General features: G+C 38.0%; 1 protein-coding gene across 1 annotated transcript in view; it reads left to right on the top strand.

Moving 5' to 3' along the window:
* The window catches only part of LOC138326448 (uncharacterized), a 63,024-nt gene that overhangs the window by 42,671 nt on the left and 3,039 nt on the right, over positions 1–17,314 (top strand). The window contains exons 12-24 of the mRNA XM_069272555.1: positions 1,607–1,813; positions 2,282–2,501; positions 3,066–3,173; positions 3,850–3,947; positions 7,836–7,986; positions 10,531–10,810; positions 11,777–12,030; positions 12,341–12,460; positions 12,742–12,897; positions 15,405–15,521; positions 15,982–16,155; positions 16,397–16,630; positions 16,969–17,055. Coding sequence (XP_069128656.1) covers positions 1,607–1,813; positions 2,282–2,501; positions 3,066–3,173; positions 3,850–3,947; positions 7,836–7,986; positions 10,531–10,810; positions 11,777–12,030; positions 12,341–12,460; positions 12,742–12,897; positions 15,405–15,521; positions 15,982–16,155; positions 16,397–16,630; positions 16,969–17,055 — 2,206 coding nt within the window. The remainder of the gene's footprint in view (positions 1–1,606; positions 1,814–2,281; positions 2,502–3,065; positions 3,174–3,849; positions 3,948–7,835; positions 7,987–10,530; positions 10,811–11,776; positions 12,031–12,340; positions 12,461–12,741; positions 12,898–15,404; positions 15,522–15,981; positions 16,156–16,396; positions 16,631–16,968; positions 17,056–17,314) is intronic.

Raw genomic sequence — 17,314 nt, 5'->3', positions numbered from 1 at the left:
TGGCATGCTTCAGATTCTAAGAGAGTGTATAAAAAATGAAATAAAATGATCTTTGATTATATGCATTAAGCTGTTCAATGATTTGAAGGCAAATATGTTGACAGTGAAATGACTGTCAAGCCAAGTGTTTGGCGATATGTGTTGCTATGGTAACTAATACCACCATCTTTACCTGGAGAGTTCTCTTTATCAAGTGTTAATCCTCAGGTTTGATACTATATAGGGCCTCCCAAGTCTTAATGTATGCACTTAAAGTTGTTAGAATATTTCAAATGTGAAAATTGTTGCCAAATTGAGCAAAGAAAATATCTGTCAAAAGTCAAGAAAAGTTGAATGACAATTTGATGATGTTTGTTACTTAAGTGAGTGTATGCACCTAAGTCTGTAGTTGGAGATACCATATAAGACCCAATAAGTGCCAAGGGAGCTTCAGTGTTTTAAAAAATGAAAGGATGTTTAATAGAACAAAATTTAGGCAATCAATTCACAATATAAAAGCATTGAGTACGCATTTAATCAATTTGAAAAAGAAACCCAATAGAAAAACCTACACAGTTTTCATAGTTTTAGTCTGCGTTTAATTTGAGGCTTCAAAAGGGGAGAGGCGTTTATAGAGACAGGGGCGCTGATTGGGGCGAATATGTTATGGTACTGTACTAATAATCCTGTCAGCAATTACAGGGGACAGACTTAAAGTTATTCATATCAATATTTATAATAACCATTTCTGCATCATTAACACCAACGAATATAATATAATGTGATGTGCATGTTCCTCCTTATTACCCGGGGTATATTGTAATAGGAGAAGAGAGAACATAGTCGCCAAACCAGGGTTTGAACCTAGGACAGACATCGTGAAATTTGCCAGTCCGATGGACATGTCTGATAAAATTTGACTCGGACCGCCTTTTTTAAAATCAACATTCCCGATGTCTGACCTAGGACCTCCAATTACAGCCGTAGTTGAGTTACCTGGTCACTGATGATCCAGTTCAACCCCTCTGCATTCCTCCATCCTTTTTCAAAATCTTTAACCTCAAAGACACACAAGACAATGCCCTATACCACCACTATACATGGGTATTTAGTTGGGAACAACCTTCTAATCAGGAAAAGAGAAAAAACTGTCTGGGAAACATCTTTTGGTATACTGAGGACCACACTTTCTTTAAAGATGCTCCACCGCCGACAGAGCATAAATGATATTCATCATTTGAACATTAATTGGTGTTTAATCGTGTATATATATGCCTAATTAACACAAAAAATAACATAAAATAATTTCTTTCGCCTTTGATGCATGCACAATCATTACTTTATTCCATATAAGATATAGTGCCACGGAATTTTTTCGGGATGCAATTAATTATTTTTCATATTTTTAACTTGAAGTAAAATTATGAAGCTCAAACTTTTTCATGGTGGTAATGATGTAAAGTAAGTAACTTTTGTACTCGAGGAAAAATACTAAATCGTCAGCTCATGTTTTTGATAGTGAAAAAATACCATTTGTCAGCGGTGGAGCATCTTTAACATCCACTAATTAAGCTGAACATTGTGTTTTTCATGCATTGCTGAGCAGTTTTGAACCTTTGTATTTCAGTGCTGGTTTTGTAATATTTTACGATTTTGTGCTGAACCTTGAGCCAAGCGTATCAGCATGTCGCCTCATCGTCGGCCTACACAGTACCTCTCAGGCCATGGGTGAGCCCACCGTTCTACCGACTGTTTACTGCGAGCCCGCTACCAGGGCCACCTATATGCAGAATGTTTCAAATGCTGTGATTGGTGCTCGTCAACCAGTACCCAAGTACGTTACATAGTATTAGTCTTATATTTTTCAACTATCCTGGAATGCTGTATAATGTTTTTGTTCAATGAAGCATACTCTATCCATTATCATATATAATTAGGCAGATGCTGAAGATTTATAGAGTTATCTCCCATAACTCTGAATTATGCTTTTAAAAGGTTTTGACATGGTAAAGTTATCTCCCTTGATAATTTTAAATGTTTATCTTGTTCCACATTAAGTATATCTGAGTTACCTCCCTTGTCTAAATATGTTTATTTGTGATCTGGTTTTAAGAGCCGTAACTCTCTTACTCAAAGTCTGCATTGATTGCATGATTTGTTTGTAGATGTACCCTGACTTAAGTTAAGCAGAGTTATTTCCCTTACTCTTTAATATGATTATACAGATCAAGCTTCGACTCAGGTTAAACATTAGTTATCTCCCTTTTCGGTATAGTTGTACAAATCTTTGTTTTATTTGTAGATGTCCTCCGAGCTCAGACCTTGGTATAGTAGTTGAGTTACAGTTGTCTGGAGGACCGGCCTCGGACTACGACAGACATAGCCTCATCACTCGAGCATGGGTCAAAATCCCCATCTTTGACAATGACCAGAGATTAATGGCGGGGAAGTTCCGTATACCATTCCGGAACGTTCCTATCAAACCTTTCTTCCATGCTAGTCAGTTACAGACCCTCCAGAAGGTAAGATATTATGCTTGACCACTGGTCAGTCTGTTTGATTGACCATTGGTCAATAAATTCTGGGATCAAAGATAGGTTGTGAGATGGATTTCACTGTGTACTTCACATTCATTCAACCAAATCTCTTTCTTACATTTCTCTTTGTAAATCTTATTTAAGGATTCATCTTATTATGCCTGCTGTTATTTTGTTCAAAATGGATATGCTTAAATCTTACATTTTTGCTGTTTTATTTTGTCTATTTAATTCAACACATTTGGGTATTCTATCTGGTGTCCTTGGCAGTTTTTTCGGTGAGATAATACTTAAAAATGAAAAATCAATTTTAATTTTAATTCAAAATTACTTTCCTTTCACGAGACCATTTAGGTTGTGACCAGAAAATGACCCTGAGATGAACTAGAATAACTATCATATTCAAACAGTGTATAATATGAAAACTTATAATATGATATATATAATAAAATGACATTAAATTTATGGTAATATGATATGATGAAGTGACATTAAAATTATGTCCTATTGTAAAGAAATCTTATTGAGATTTTGTTTTCATCTTTTCAGTACGGGGAATGTGAGTTATACTACCGCCTGGTGAACATGAGAGACATGGAGGTTCAGTCTATGAACAAGATATCAGCTAATAACCAAAACCAGTACCGAGCACCTAACGTAAGTAATATTTAGTTGTGATGTACTCACGTAGATTTCTCTGATATTATGTGTATTGCTTTAGATATTAAAATAGGATATTTTTTAATTTCATATCAGAAATCAAAGCCCATGTTGGTAGTTCTCGTAAATATTTATTCATGGCTTTCGTAAACAAAGATATAATTTTATTCAAATGCTGATATTTTTTTCCGCATATCTGTGAAATACTGTGAATGAACAGTGTTCTTATTTTAGCACTATATATCCTCCAGAAATTTGGCCTGACTAGTTATGCTAAATTGTTCAAGATAAATTCTGCTCTGAAATTTGATTATGTCCAAATTAGAACTTATATAATAAGTAACAAAATAATTGATATATTGGACCTAGTCATTGTTAAAAGATTTTTGGATAAAATTTAAAACTTTTTAACAGTAATAAATAGAAAACAAATATAGAGATTACTACCAACTTATTTGTAGCTTTCACAATTCTAACAGATTAACTTTGAATTAAGCTTTTGAGTTAATTTTGAGTTTGAAATGTAGGTTTTGAGTTTTGTATTAGCTTTTGATTTCTTTTTTAGCTTTTTAATTAACCTTCACATTTACTGTGTTAATTAGCTCACCGTTAATTACCCTTTCTATAATAAATTAGTTCTCTCTGCTTTATTATTCATTGAATTTCATTTCAGATACCTCCACCGCCCCCGAACCAAAAACCATTTACACCACAAATTCTCCCTCCTTCCCCCTCTATCCCCAGGTCCGCAGGAGAGGGCAATCGCTACAGGTAGGCAGACGTCATCTTAGTCTCGCAATATTCACTACAGGGTGTGCTGACTTTAACTTATTATATAGATGAGAGACTAATATATTGACATTTTATCACAAGTTTTAACACTAAAGAATGAGACATTGAAGCATTTGATGTGTAAAACTAGTGTATTCAGTGTTTATTTGGTTTGGGTGATCAAGTCCAGATTTAGCTTATCACCTTGAGACTTTACCATTCCTCCTTTCTCAACAGTAGTGTAGGACCAGCTTTGGCATTGTGGCTTATGAAAAGTTAGAAATTAACTTACTTTTAATTACTCACCTGTAAGCATTAGGAACCATGATTTAGAGACACTAATATGGATTAATCTTAAGAAGCTCAATTTTTAATGATTACAGTAAGGAAAAATATTTACTTCAACGGAAAAAGAACTAGTGGTGAGGTGTGTTGCAAATGTTTTTTATTTTAGGATATCAATTTTAACAAAAAGGGGAGATAATCATGAAATAGTCACAAAAAATGGAGATAATATGCTAAAAGTGACGGAAGAAGATGTCCAATTTATTTCAATTAATATATTTTTTTTCTTGAAATAATATAGTTATAAGAGAGATAGATATCTAAAATCAATTCTATTTGTTTGGTATTAACTAGTGTTATCACCCAAATCTACCTTACATAATTATACCTGGTAGGTCTTGGCTGAGAAAATATGTCTAAATATTCATATTGCTTCAATTATAGCTATAAGTTACGAACAACGAACAATGCACATCAAACAAGGGGAAGGAGGAGGTTGAATACATACAGTTAGTCGTAATGGAACACTACTGGCAGTAAATATTTCAACCGCTCCGCTGAGCTAAAAATACCGTCGTTCTGACTGAAGTTGGGGATTCCTGTTGGTTTCGTTACAAATATTAAACCATGGCGTGTTAGGATAAAATATTTTAAAAATATTTCTTTGAGATTCTAAACTTATTATCAACACAAATGCTATTCATTATTTCAGTCACACATTTTCGTTTTTGATCACAGAAATATGGGGTTTCCCCATTTTTGTCTGGCGGGTATATATACCTGTTCAGCACCCGACCGATGGATTAGAAATATACCCGTTCAGCTCTACTAGGGTTAAAACCTCAACAACTAATATGTCTGACATTTTATTTATGCTGTTAATGATTGTACTTATGATAACGTTTTATACTAATGCTTCTTCTCAAAAATGTATCTTTTTTAATCTTTTATCACAAATGTTCTTTGCTAAAAAGAACCTATAATAATATAAATATGTGCTGTCAGTAGTTCCAGATGCATAGGTAAATCTTTTGAGATTTGAATAGATTTAAAGAAATATCACTTTTTCACCATACAGCTCTAGTGTGAAGCACAGTACATTTATCAGGTATTATTTAAAATTTTCTCCCTCTCTGATGATATAATCCCATGGATGTCTGGGTTTTCCACCTAACAGGTCTCCCTCTCTGATGATATAATCCAATGGATGTCTGGGTTTCCCACCTAACAGGTCTCACCCTCTGATGATACAATCCCATGGATGTCTGGGTTTACCACCTAACAGTCTCCCTTGATGTATATCCATGGATGTCTGGGTTTTCCCACCTAACAGGTCTCCCTCTCTGTTGATACAATCCATGGATGTCTGGGTTTTCCCACCTAACAGGTCTCCCCCTCTGATGATACAATCCTATGGATGTCTGGGTTTCCCACCTAACAGGTCTCCCCCTCTGATGATACAATCCTATGGATGTCTGGGTTTTCCCACCTAACAGGTCTCCCTCTCTGATGATACAATCCTATGGATGTCTGGGTTTCCAGCCTAACAGGTCTCCCCCTCTAATGATACAATCCCATGGATGTCTGGGTTTACCACCTAACAGGTCTCCCCCTCTGATGATATAATCCAATGGATGTCAGGGTTTCCAGCCTAACAGGTCTCCCCCTCTAATGATACAATCCCATGGATGTCTGGGTTTACCACCTAACAGGTCTCCCCCTCTGATGATACAATCCCATGGATGTCTGGGTTTACCACCTAACAGGTCTCCCCCTCTGATGATATAATCCCATGGATGTCTGGGTTTTCCCACCTAACAGGTCTCCCTCTCTGATGATACAATCCTATGGATGTCTGGGTTTCCCACCTAACAGGTCTCCCTCTCTGATGATACAATCCTATGGATGTCTGGGTTTTCCCACCTAACAGGTCTCCCTCTCTGATGATATAATCCAATGGATGTCTGGGTTTCCCACCTAACAGGTCTCCCTCTCTGATGATATAATCCCATGGATGTCTGGGTTTTCCCACCTAACAGGTCTCCCTCTCTGTTGATACAATCCTATGGATGTCTGGGTTTCCAGCCTAACAGGTCTCCCTCTCTGTTGATACAATCCTATGGATGTCTGGGTTTCCCACCTAACAGGTCTCACCCTCTGATGATACAATCCTATGGATGTCTGGGTTTCCAGCCTAACAGGTCTCCCTCTCTGATGATACAATCCTATGGATGTCAGGGTTTCCCACCTAACAGGTCTCCCTCTCTGATGATACAATCCTATGGATGTCTGGGTTTTCCCACCTAACAGGTCTCCCTCTCTGATGATATAATCCAATGGATGTCAGGGTTTCCAGCCTAACAGGTCTCCCCCTCTAATGATACAATCCCATGGATGTCTGGGTTTACCACCTAACAGGTCTCCCCCTCTGATGATATAATCCCATGGATGTCTGGGTTTTCCCACCTAACAGGTCTCCCTCTCTGATGATACAATCCTATGGATGTCTGGGTTTCCAGCCTAACAGGTCTCCCCCTCTGATGATACAATCCTATGGATGTCAGGGTTTCCCACCTAACAGGTCTCCCTCTCTGATGATATAATCCCATGGAAGTCTGGGTTTCCCACCTAACAGGTCTCCCTCTCTGATGATATAATCCTATGGATGTCTGGGTTTTCCCACCTAACAGGTCTCCCTCTCTGATGATACAATCCTATGGATGTCTGGGTTTTCCCACCTAACAGGCCTCCCCCTCTGATGATACAATCCTATGGATGTCTGGGTTTCCAGCCTAACAGGTCTCCCTCTCTGATGATACAATCCCATGGATGTCTGGGTTTTCCCACCTAACAGGTCTCCCTCTCTGATGATATAATCCAATGAATGTCAGGGTTTCCAGCCTAACAGGTCTCCCCTCTAATGATACAATCCCATGGATGTCTGGGTTTCCCACCTAACAGGTCTCCCCCTCTGATGATACAATCCCATGGATGTCTGGGTTTTCCCACCTAACAGGTCTCCCCCTCTGATGATACAATCCTATGGATGTCTGGGTTTCCCACCTAACAGGTCTCCCCCTCTGATGATATAATCCTATGGATGTCTGGGTTTCCCACCTATATGTTTTTTTTATATTTTTTCCCACTTATATTTTAAAACAATATCATTATGGTAGTCTTTGACTAAGTGCTTTGGTTATCACACCCACAAAAAAATTCTCCTCCTTTTAAAATTCTAACCAATAAATTTTCTTTTTATTAGTTGTCACCTTTAATTTGCTTATATATATATATATATATATGTCTTAGAATGTATTAGCATATCTATTATTCTGACTATTATATACTGACTATTAGATATCTATACATGTTGAAATTAGTTACCAGTATGTATAAATAGTATGCATTACCGGTAAAGTAATTACATATTTTTTCTGGAAAAAATACCCTATGGAATTAAGCTGAATTCTCAGTATTGCTATCAAAACCATCAAAATCTAATATCTACATTTTGATTAGGGTAATGTTTTCTCCCATCAATTTATGAAAATGAAAATTTCTTATTTTGTAAATAAGACAATAGTGACATTTTCTGTACTACAGCAGCCGCCAGGGACAGCGCTTACCTACTATACACAACGCCCCCCTCCAGCCACAGGATACAACAATCGGATTCCAGGTTGATCGTGTCAAGCACGCGGAACAGGGGGAGGGGAAAATGAGACTTACTGCTTACTACGCTTCTACTGGAAAGGTGAGTCTACGGGATAGATTGGGGGTAGGTAAAGGTGTGTCTAGGGGGTAGATTGGGGGAGGAGAAAGGTGAGTTTAATGGGTAGATCATGGGAGGGGAAAGGTGAGTCTAGGGGATAGAATGTTGGTGGGCAAACATAACTCTAGGGGTAGATAGGGGATGGGGAATGGTGATTCTAGAGGCTAGATTGGGGGAGGAGAAAGGTGAGTCTAGGGGGTAGATTGGGGGAGAGGAATGGTGAGTCTAGGGGCGACATTGGGGGAGGAGAAAGGTGAGTCTAGGGGGTAGATTGGGGTTGGCAAAGATGAGTCTACGGGCTTGATTGGGATTGGGAAAGATGAGTCTAGGGGGTAGATTGGGGGAGGAGAAAGGTGAGTTTAAGGGATAGATCAGGGGAGGGGAAAGGTGAGTCTAGCGGACAGAATGGGGGTGGGCAAAGATGAGTCTAGGGGTAGATAGGGGGGGGGAAAGGTGAGTCTAGGGGGTAGATTGGGGGGAGGGGAATGGTGAGTCTAGGGGCTAGATTGGGGATGGGCAAAGATGAGTCTAGGGGCTAGATTGGGGTTGGGAAAGATGAGTCTAGGGGGTAGATTTGGGGAGGGGAAAGGATCAGGCTAGTGGGATGGCAAAGATGAGTCTAGGGGCTAGATTGGGGATGGGCAAAGATGAGTCTAGGGGTAGATAGGGGATGGGGAAAGGTGAGTCTAGGGGGTAGATTGGGGGAGGGGAAAGGTGAGTCTAGGGGCTATATTGGGGATGGGCAAAGATGAGTCTAGGGGCAAGATTGGGGTTGGGAAAGATGAGTAGGGGGTAGATTGGGGGAGGGGAATGGGGAGTCTAGGGGTAAATTGGGGATGGGCAAAGATGAGTCTAGGGGCTAGATTGGGGTAGGGAAAGATGAGTCTAGGGGGTAGATTTGGGGAGGGGAAAGGTGAGTCTAGGGGCTAGATTGGGGTCGAGGGGAGTCTAGGGCGTTGGGGGTGGGCGAAGGTGAGTCTAGGGCGTAGAATGGGGAAGGGCAAAGGTGAGTAGGGTTGATAGTGGGAGGGAAAATGAGACTTACTGCTTATTACACTTCTACTGGATAGGTGAATCTAGGGGGTAGATTGGGGGAGGAGAAAGGTGAGTTAAGGGGGTAGATTGGGAGTGGGGAAAAGTGAGTCTAGGGGTAGATAGGGGGAAGGGAAAATGAGACTTACTGCTTACTATGCTTCTACTGGAAAAGTGAGTCTAGGGGGTAGATTGAGGGTTGAGAAAGGTGAGTCTAGGGGGTAAATTGGGGATGGGCAAAGATGAGTCTAGGGGCTAGATTTGGGGTTGGGAAAGATGAGTCTGGGGGTAGATAGGGGGTGAGTCTAGGGGTAGATTTGGGGAGGGGAAAGGTGAGTCTAGGGGAATGGGGTGAAGTGGGGGGGGCAAGGTGAGTGAGTCTAGGGGGTAGATTGGGGGTGGGCAAGGTGAGTCTAGGGCCTAGAATGGGGATGGGCAAAGGTGAGTAGGGTTGATAGTGGGAGGGAAAATGAGACTTACTGCTTATTACGCTTTTACTGGAAAGGTGAGTCTACGGGATAGATTGGGGGTAGGTAAAGGTATGTCTAGGGGGTAGATTGGGGGAGAAGAAAGGTGAGTTTAGGGGAAGATTTGGAGTTGGGAAAAGTGAGTCTAGGGGGAGGGGAAAATGAGACTTCCTGCTTACTATGCTTCTACTGGAAAAGTGAGTCTAGAGGGTAGATTGGAGGAGGAGAAAGGTGAGTTTAGGGGGTAGATTGGGGGTAGGGAAAGGTGAGTCTAGGGGTAGATAGGGGGAGGGGAAAAAGAGACTTACTGCTTACTACGTTTCTACTGGAAAGGCGAGCCTAGGGGATAGTTAGGGGGAGGGGAAAGGGAAAGGTGAGTCTAGGGTTGATAACAGGGGGAGGCGAAAGGGAAAGGTGAGTCTAGGATTGATGACAGGGGAGGCGAAAGGAAAAGGTGAGTCTAGGATTAATAACGGGGAGGGGACAGGGAAAGATGAGTCTAGGATTGATGACAGGGGGATGCAAAAAGAAAAGGTGAGTCTAGGATTGATAACAGGGGGAGGTAACATTTGGGATTTACCATGGGGAAGGAGGATAGTGAATTTAGGGATACATTGGGATGGGGAAGGGGAACGGTGAGTCAGAGAAATGAGGAATAATGACACTTGATTGATTTTCACCTCTACTGGTTACTGTTGAACAACTCTCTTTTGCGGCTACTAAATTTCTGTGATTTCCATCTTAAAACAAGTTCACCAAGGTTAACTTTCGCAGATTTGAAATTGAATGCTAATTCCTATCAATATAGATGGATGTAGATATTTATTTGTGGAGATAAACTTCTGCAAATTTACTTGGATCGCAAAATTTGTGAAAGTAAATCACACAGGAAAGAAATTAAGTTTACAGTAGATGAGATCGGGAATGGGGATATGTTTAAAATGATCTACATAAAGTCAACGGACATCACCATTTTCTTTGTTGTATACAAGCTGCCTTATAATGTTTGTATATGTCTATGTTTCAGGTTGTACAATCTTCTGCTGGACCTGTTACATGTAGTACTACTGCTGTCAGGTCCAACTTCAAACATGGATACCATGTCTTCGGCCAACAAGAAGCCACGTTCAGTGACATCGAGATGCAGGGAGACATGATACTCATGGCACGCTTTTACTTACGCAAACGACAACAGGATGATTCTGATGACTATTTGATTCAAGACAATGCACAGGAAGCCACACTCTACGACAACGAAACACTTGTAGCCTGGGGAGCAATCCCTATAGTTCTCTCCAGTGACCCACGTAAGGATCAGTTACTATAGAAACACTTGTAGCCTGGGGAGCCATCCCTATAGTTCTCTCCAGTGACCCATGTAAGGAATGCACTCTTAACATTAAATTATTTGAGTTTAAAGAAGAGATAAACTGTATAGCTACTTAAGTTTGAGGTGGTGATTTTTTTGTGATTTTGTGGTCAAGTGGACCACAGGCTGGAATGAGGGGCTACCAATTTTTTGTTGTTATGAATGACCTTGACCTTCATTCAAAGTCACAGGGTCAATTGGGCTAAAATCTTTATTTGACTTCTTATTAGTAATAAGCAGGCCAAGGGACTTGATATTGGGATTGTTGTATACCGGAATCAGAATGTGGGACTACCAAGTTTGTTCAAGTGAATGACCTTGACCTTCATACAAGGTCACATGTGGTAAAATTGCCTGTAATCATTAATGGAAAAAATGTCTATGAAATATTAAGAGACCTCAATAAGCCTGCCTCAATTTGGGAATAAGTGCTTCCAAGTTTTAGGTCACCTGACCATAGGTCCACCTTGCACCAAGCTTTATGAAACTTTGAATGTAGACCTATTAGATGTACATGTATGTTCCTATTTTGTGAACAAAAGGCACATCAGTTGGCTAGTAAATTACACAACTAATTTGTAACAAATATCAAGTGACTGTTAAGGCCCATGGGCCTCTTGTGTAAGGTCTTTTAGATCTTATTCATAAATTTAGGTACTTTAGTGTATAGAATGCAGACAATTCGGACCCAATTGGACCCTTGTTCTCATATAAAAGGAAAATTGGGAAATATTTGCCTGTGAATTTTTAGTTTTCTAGGAAACCTCAGAATGATGTAGTACATGTATTTCAATTTCAACAAGATTGATGATTACCCTTATCTAGCATGTCTACAAACAAACCTCTATGTTGTAAATATTAGTTAAACATATAATAAAACAAATCACTGGTATTTTCCTTTCAGAAATCACATCTAGATCTAGAAGGAATTTTAACCCAAACACAATGACAATAAATTCTGGAACCCACACAATTAAACTGTTCTACCCACCGGCAGCTGAGGCTGGTCAGATTCCGTTTGAGGATATCCCAACTAATCGAGACTGGAAACGTTACGGAAAGAGTACTCTCAGGATCCACATATTCCAAGGCGAACCACGCCCTGGCTCTCTGACCCCGAGTGAAAACTCTGATGATGGCGAAGACGTTCTTCCAGAGGTAAGATAACCTCTTAAAGTCTGACAGAGGTCAAATGTCAGTTTCCTCGGAAATAATGATTTTAAGATAATAATGGTAAATGGAAATAAAGCTTTTATAATTTATAAGAATTTAAACTTAATGAAATATTTTACAAATATTTTGTGAGCTATTAAACATAAAGCTGTAAATTGTTTTAAACAGTATTAAATTTATTTTTATGTTTTAAAAGCAACATAAATCTAAAATTTTAAATCTATTTGTTATGATAAATAGGCTTATATAATACCTGTTAAAGAATATAAAAATTCCTTGTGATTTTTGTCGGTAGTATACATGGCTGCCCTTTGAGAGGAAGGCCCCACCTAAGGATCCCTTTCTCAAGGGAGATGGATTTGATGTGTACATTGATGGAGGAAGATATTTCCCAGACTCAGTCAGCTTCACTAAGGTATGATCAAGGTCATTGTTTAAAAACAATAACAGAGCCATCATTAAATAACCAAGTTACCAGTATTAAAGAAACATGTATGAAATGTAAAGAGAGGTAAAATGTTTAATCATCCATTTTTTGTCAAAATTTCTTCCGCATTAATTTAATGAGACAAATACTAGGTACAGGACGAAAAAAGTGCTTGATTTATTAAATAGATAAAAAAAACAATATTATATAAATGAATATTAGCAGCATTACATTATTTGCATGCTCGGTTAAATTTGCTGTTGGTATAGGTTGCTGGTCGACTACTGGACAGGAAGTACGAGGTCCACGGCCGGGATATAAGTACGACGGTCAAGCTGGACAGTGACATACATAGTCCAGTGTATGAAGATAAGACTGAGTTTAGGGAGAGTAACATCCCTCCGTCGTCTACACTTCTCCTAAAGGTAGTCTAGATCTTTTGTCTCTGTATAATACAGACAAACTTGTCTATAAAAAATACCCAAAGGACAAAGAAAAAAATCATTAAATTGTGTTAAAATTCGTCGTTAGGAACCCCAAAAAACTGGTGCAATCATAAGCAAGTGATTGTTATACGGAGATGGTAACTCTCTTTGATTAGACAAACTTGTCTATAAAAAATACCCAAAGAACAAAGAAAAAATATATTAAATTGGGTTTAAATTCGTTGTTAGAAACCCCAAAAAACTGGTGCAATTATAAGCAAGTGATTGTTATACGGAGATGGTAACTCTCTTTGATTAGACAAACTTGTCTATAAAAAATACCCAAAGAACAAAGAAAAAATATATTAAATTGGGATTAAATTCGTCGTTAGAAACCCCAAAAAACTGGTGCAATTATAAGCAAGTGATTGTTATACAGAGATGGTAACTCTCTTCGATTAGACAAACTTGTCTATAAAAAATACCCAAAGAACAAAGAAAAAATATATTAAATTGTGTTTAAATTCGTCGTTAGAAACCCCAAAAAACTGGTGCAATTATAAGCAAGTGATTGTTATACGGAGATGGTAACTCTCTTTGATTTATGATCAGGTCTGGTGTAATATATTACAGCAATTTCTAGTATAAAGTATTTCAGATCCCGGCCTTAAAATTTATAGGATGCAATTATTTCTGAAAGATGAAAAAAATATTGTTGAAAACAATATGCTTTCCTTTTCTAAATGGCCCTAGAATTTGTGTTAAAATTGATGTCAAACAATGTGGCCGTGCCCTTCTCAACAGAAAAGGTGTCTGGTAAGAAATTCTGATGCAGATCTTAACTTATTATAAATTGATGAACTCTTTTATGTCCCAGAAATGAAATGGGATACAGGGGAGAACATGTATGTAACGTTATCCACATGTCACTTCTGTCCTTTCTTTTCTCATTTGTTTCATTTATTTGTTGTTATTTTCACAATCAAATGTTGATCTTATACAGTTGTATATTATACAGCTGTGTTATATATACTAAGTATTGTTCTTTTAGTCTTTTTAGTTCCATGTCGTCTGATTTCTATTATCCCTAGTTTGAAGAGAAATGTTGTCTGATTTCTATTATCCCTAATTTGATGAGAAATGTTGTCTGATTTCTATTATCCGTAATTTGATGAGACATGTTGTCTGATTTCAATTATCCCTAATTTGATGAGAAATGTTGTCTGATTATATAATCCCTAATTTGATGAGACAGGTGTCTGATTTCTATTATCCCTAATTTGATGAGAAATGTTGTCTGATTTCTATTATCCCTAATTTGATGAGAAATGTCGTCTGATCTCTATTATCCCTAATTTGATGAGACATGTTGTCTGATTTCTATTACCCCTAATTTGATGAAGCATGTTGTCTTATTTCTATTATCCTAATTTGATGAGACATGTCGTCTGATTTCTATTCTCCCTAATTTGATGAGACATGTCGTCTGATTTCTATTATCCCTAATTTGATGAGACAGGTGTCTGATTTCTATTCTCCCTAATTTGATGACACATGTTGTCTGATTTCTATTATCCCTAATTTGATGAGACATGTTGTCTGATTTCTATTATCCCTAATTTGATGAGACAGGTGTCTGATTTCTATTCTCCCTAATTTGATGAGACATGTCGTCTGATTTCTATTATCCCTAATTTGATGAGACATGTCGTCTGATTTCTATTATCCCTAATTTGATGAGACAGGTGTCTGATTTCTATTATCCTAATTTGATGAGACATGTTGTCTGATTTCTATTATCCTAATTTGATGAGACATGTCGTCTGATTTCTATTATCCCTAATTTGATGAGACATGTCGTCTGATTTCTATTATCCCTAATTTGATGAGACAGGTGTCTGATTTCTATTCTCCCTAATTTGATGAAACATGTCGTCTGATTTCTATTATCCCTAATTTGATGAGACATGTTGTCTGATTTCTATTATCCTAATTTGATGAGACATGTCGTCTGATTTCTATTATCCCTAATTTGATGAGACAGGTGTCTGATTTCTATTCTCCCTAATTTGATGAGACATGTCGTCTGATTTCTATTATCCTAATTTGATGAGACATGTCGTCTGATTTCTATTCTCCCTAATTTGATGAGACATGTTGTCTGATTTCTATTATCCTAATTTGATGAGACATGTCATCTTAATTCTATTATCCTACCTATTTTGATGAAACATGTTGTCTGATTTCTATTATCCTAATTTGATGAGACATGTTGTCTGATTTCTATTATCCTAATTTGATGAAACATGTTGTCTAATTTCTATTATCCTAATTTGATGAGACATGTCGTCTGATTTCTATTCTCACTAATTTGATGAGACATGTCTGATTTCTATTATCCTAATTTGATGAGACATGTCATCTGATTTCTATTATCCCTAATTTGATGGGAAATATTGTCTGATTTTTTTTATCCCTGATTTGATGAGTTAATTGATGTGTTACAGATCTACACGGTGGACAACTTCTACAAGGGTCTGACTGTGGTGGGCTACTCTACACTAAACATCTTTGTGGAGTCGGGCACCGAGAGACAGCCAGCCATAGACAAACCAGGACTACAGGTCGGTGTCTTAATCCACGTGTCTGCATTAACCTTGTTAACTTGAAATCTGCAGGTTTTCTGTAAAACTTTAATTAACCAATTATTCAGGTTTAGTGTACTAGAATGAAAAATGAAAAGTTTGGATTTGACTGGCTTATACCAATTAAATATGGTTATAATAAGTCTTTAGAAACCAAATATATTACAGTAACAATGGCAAGGAATAGATATTTCTATGTTATAATTATGGATTCACTGTAACCGTGTCCGTTATAAACATGTTTTATTGTACTTGGGGTTTTATAAGTTATATGAGTTATTTAGATGAATTTCTTTAATGCTTCTTTATGTCCCTGTCCTGATATAGAGTGTTACTTCCAATCCCCTCCTGTCCCACTTTGATACCTGTGTATCTTGCAGAAAACACTACTTAATTATGTAACTTTTATATGTTCCAATACATCATTGCTAACTTGTAGGTTTCTCTGAATGAGGGAGCCCATCAGTTACGTTTGTACAGCCAGGGCCCTAATGGGGTTGACCCCCTCACAGAGTCATGTCTGAGGGACGCTGGGATAAGAGTTGTCCCTTGTGCATCTTTGCTGGTCAGGATAACGAGGGTTCCCAAGGGGCCCAGTGGCCACGCTCTGGAGGTAAAACTTATTTCATTCTTGAAAAATTATTTTTTACATTGAAAGACAAAAAGAATGTTGTTTTTTTCCAAGCATTATGTCAACCTTTCCAAAGTATCAGAGTGTGATATGATTTGATAACTTTAAAAAAAAAATAGTATCTGTTGACAAGTTTTAGGAATTAAAATGTCAGGTGAAAATAAAAATAATGTATCAATCTTAATGTTAAAATTATTGGATTGACTCATGATGTTCTCTGTAGGCCAGTAAGGTGCCTCAGGCAGACTGGCTCAGACTGGGACTATGGCAGCCCCGCCCTAAATACACAGACCGTATCTACTACTCCAGCAAGTGTATGCCATCCAAGGGAGAAAGCAAGTTGTTTCACTCCATGATGCGCCGACCTCCCATGTCTAACAGAGACGCAGTGGCCAGAATGGCCCAGGCCAAGGAAAGCTTCTTCAGGAGCGATAAAAATATTGAAGAGTTCATTAGGGTAGGTAACTCTGCACAAAAATGTTTTCAAAAGAAAACAATACAACATGTGTCAAAATAGTCAATTAGTATGACCTTGACAGTGATTTCTGGAAAGTGTATGTCAGATAACCCTGAAATAAGAATTATTGTTTTAAAAGAACAATTACTCACTTGGTGTTGATTGGTACCATTCTCTTTATATTGAGACCCTCCTTTTGAATCAGTGTAAAGGCTTACAAGAAGAATTAGCAGTTGTTGCAGATTTTTTAAATGAAATTTTGAGGCATACAGTGTAACCCATTATGTCCCATCACATTTCCTCAATTTCCTTTTTTTTTTTTTTTTTTTTTTTTTCAGAACAAGCTTACAAAGTCAGTGGACCAGAAACCTCTTGATCAGGACCTGAATTTTATTGCTACATACAGTCCTCGGCAAGGCTTAAAGGTATACTTTCACTTTTGAATCAGCATTCAGTTCTTTTACATCAATTGTTGAAGTTATATCTTTCTTTATGTAGATGTATTCCCTAACTAGGATTTTAAATTTTCAAATTTTGCAAGGAAATTTCGTGAACCACATCACTACGCAACAAAATCATTTACAACTGTTACACTAAGGCTTGAAGCTGGCTATTTTAACTCATTCAACCCTAAAAGACCATAATATACTTTTCCTGCCTTAGATCAGTTGATTGTATCAGTGG

This window comes from Argopecten irradians, chromosome 6, assembly GCF_041381155.1.
Source record: "Argopecten irradians isolate NY chromosome 6, Ai_NY, whole genome shotgun sequence".
NCBI classification, from domain to species: Eukaryota; Metazoa; Mollusca; class Bivalvia; order Pectinida; family Pectinidae; genus Argopecten; species Argopecten irradians.
The sequence above is the reverse complement of the archived record's forward strand: the minus strand, read 5'-3'. Positions and strand labels throughout refer to the sequence as shown.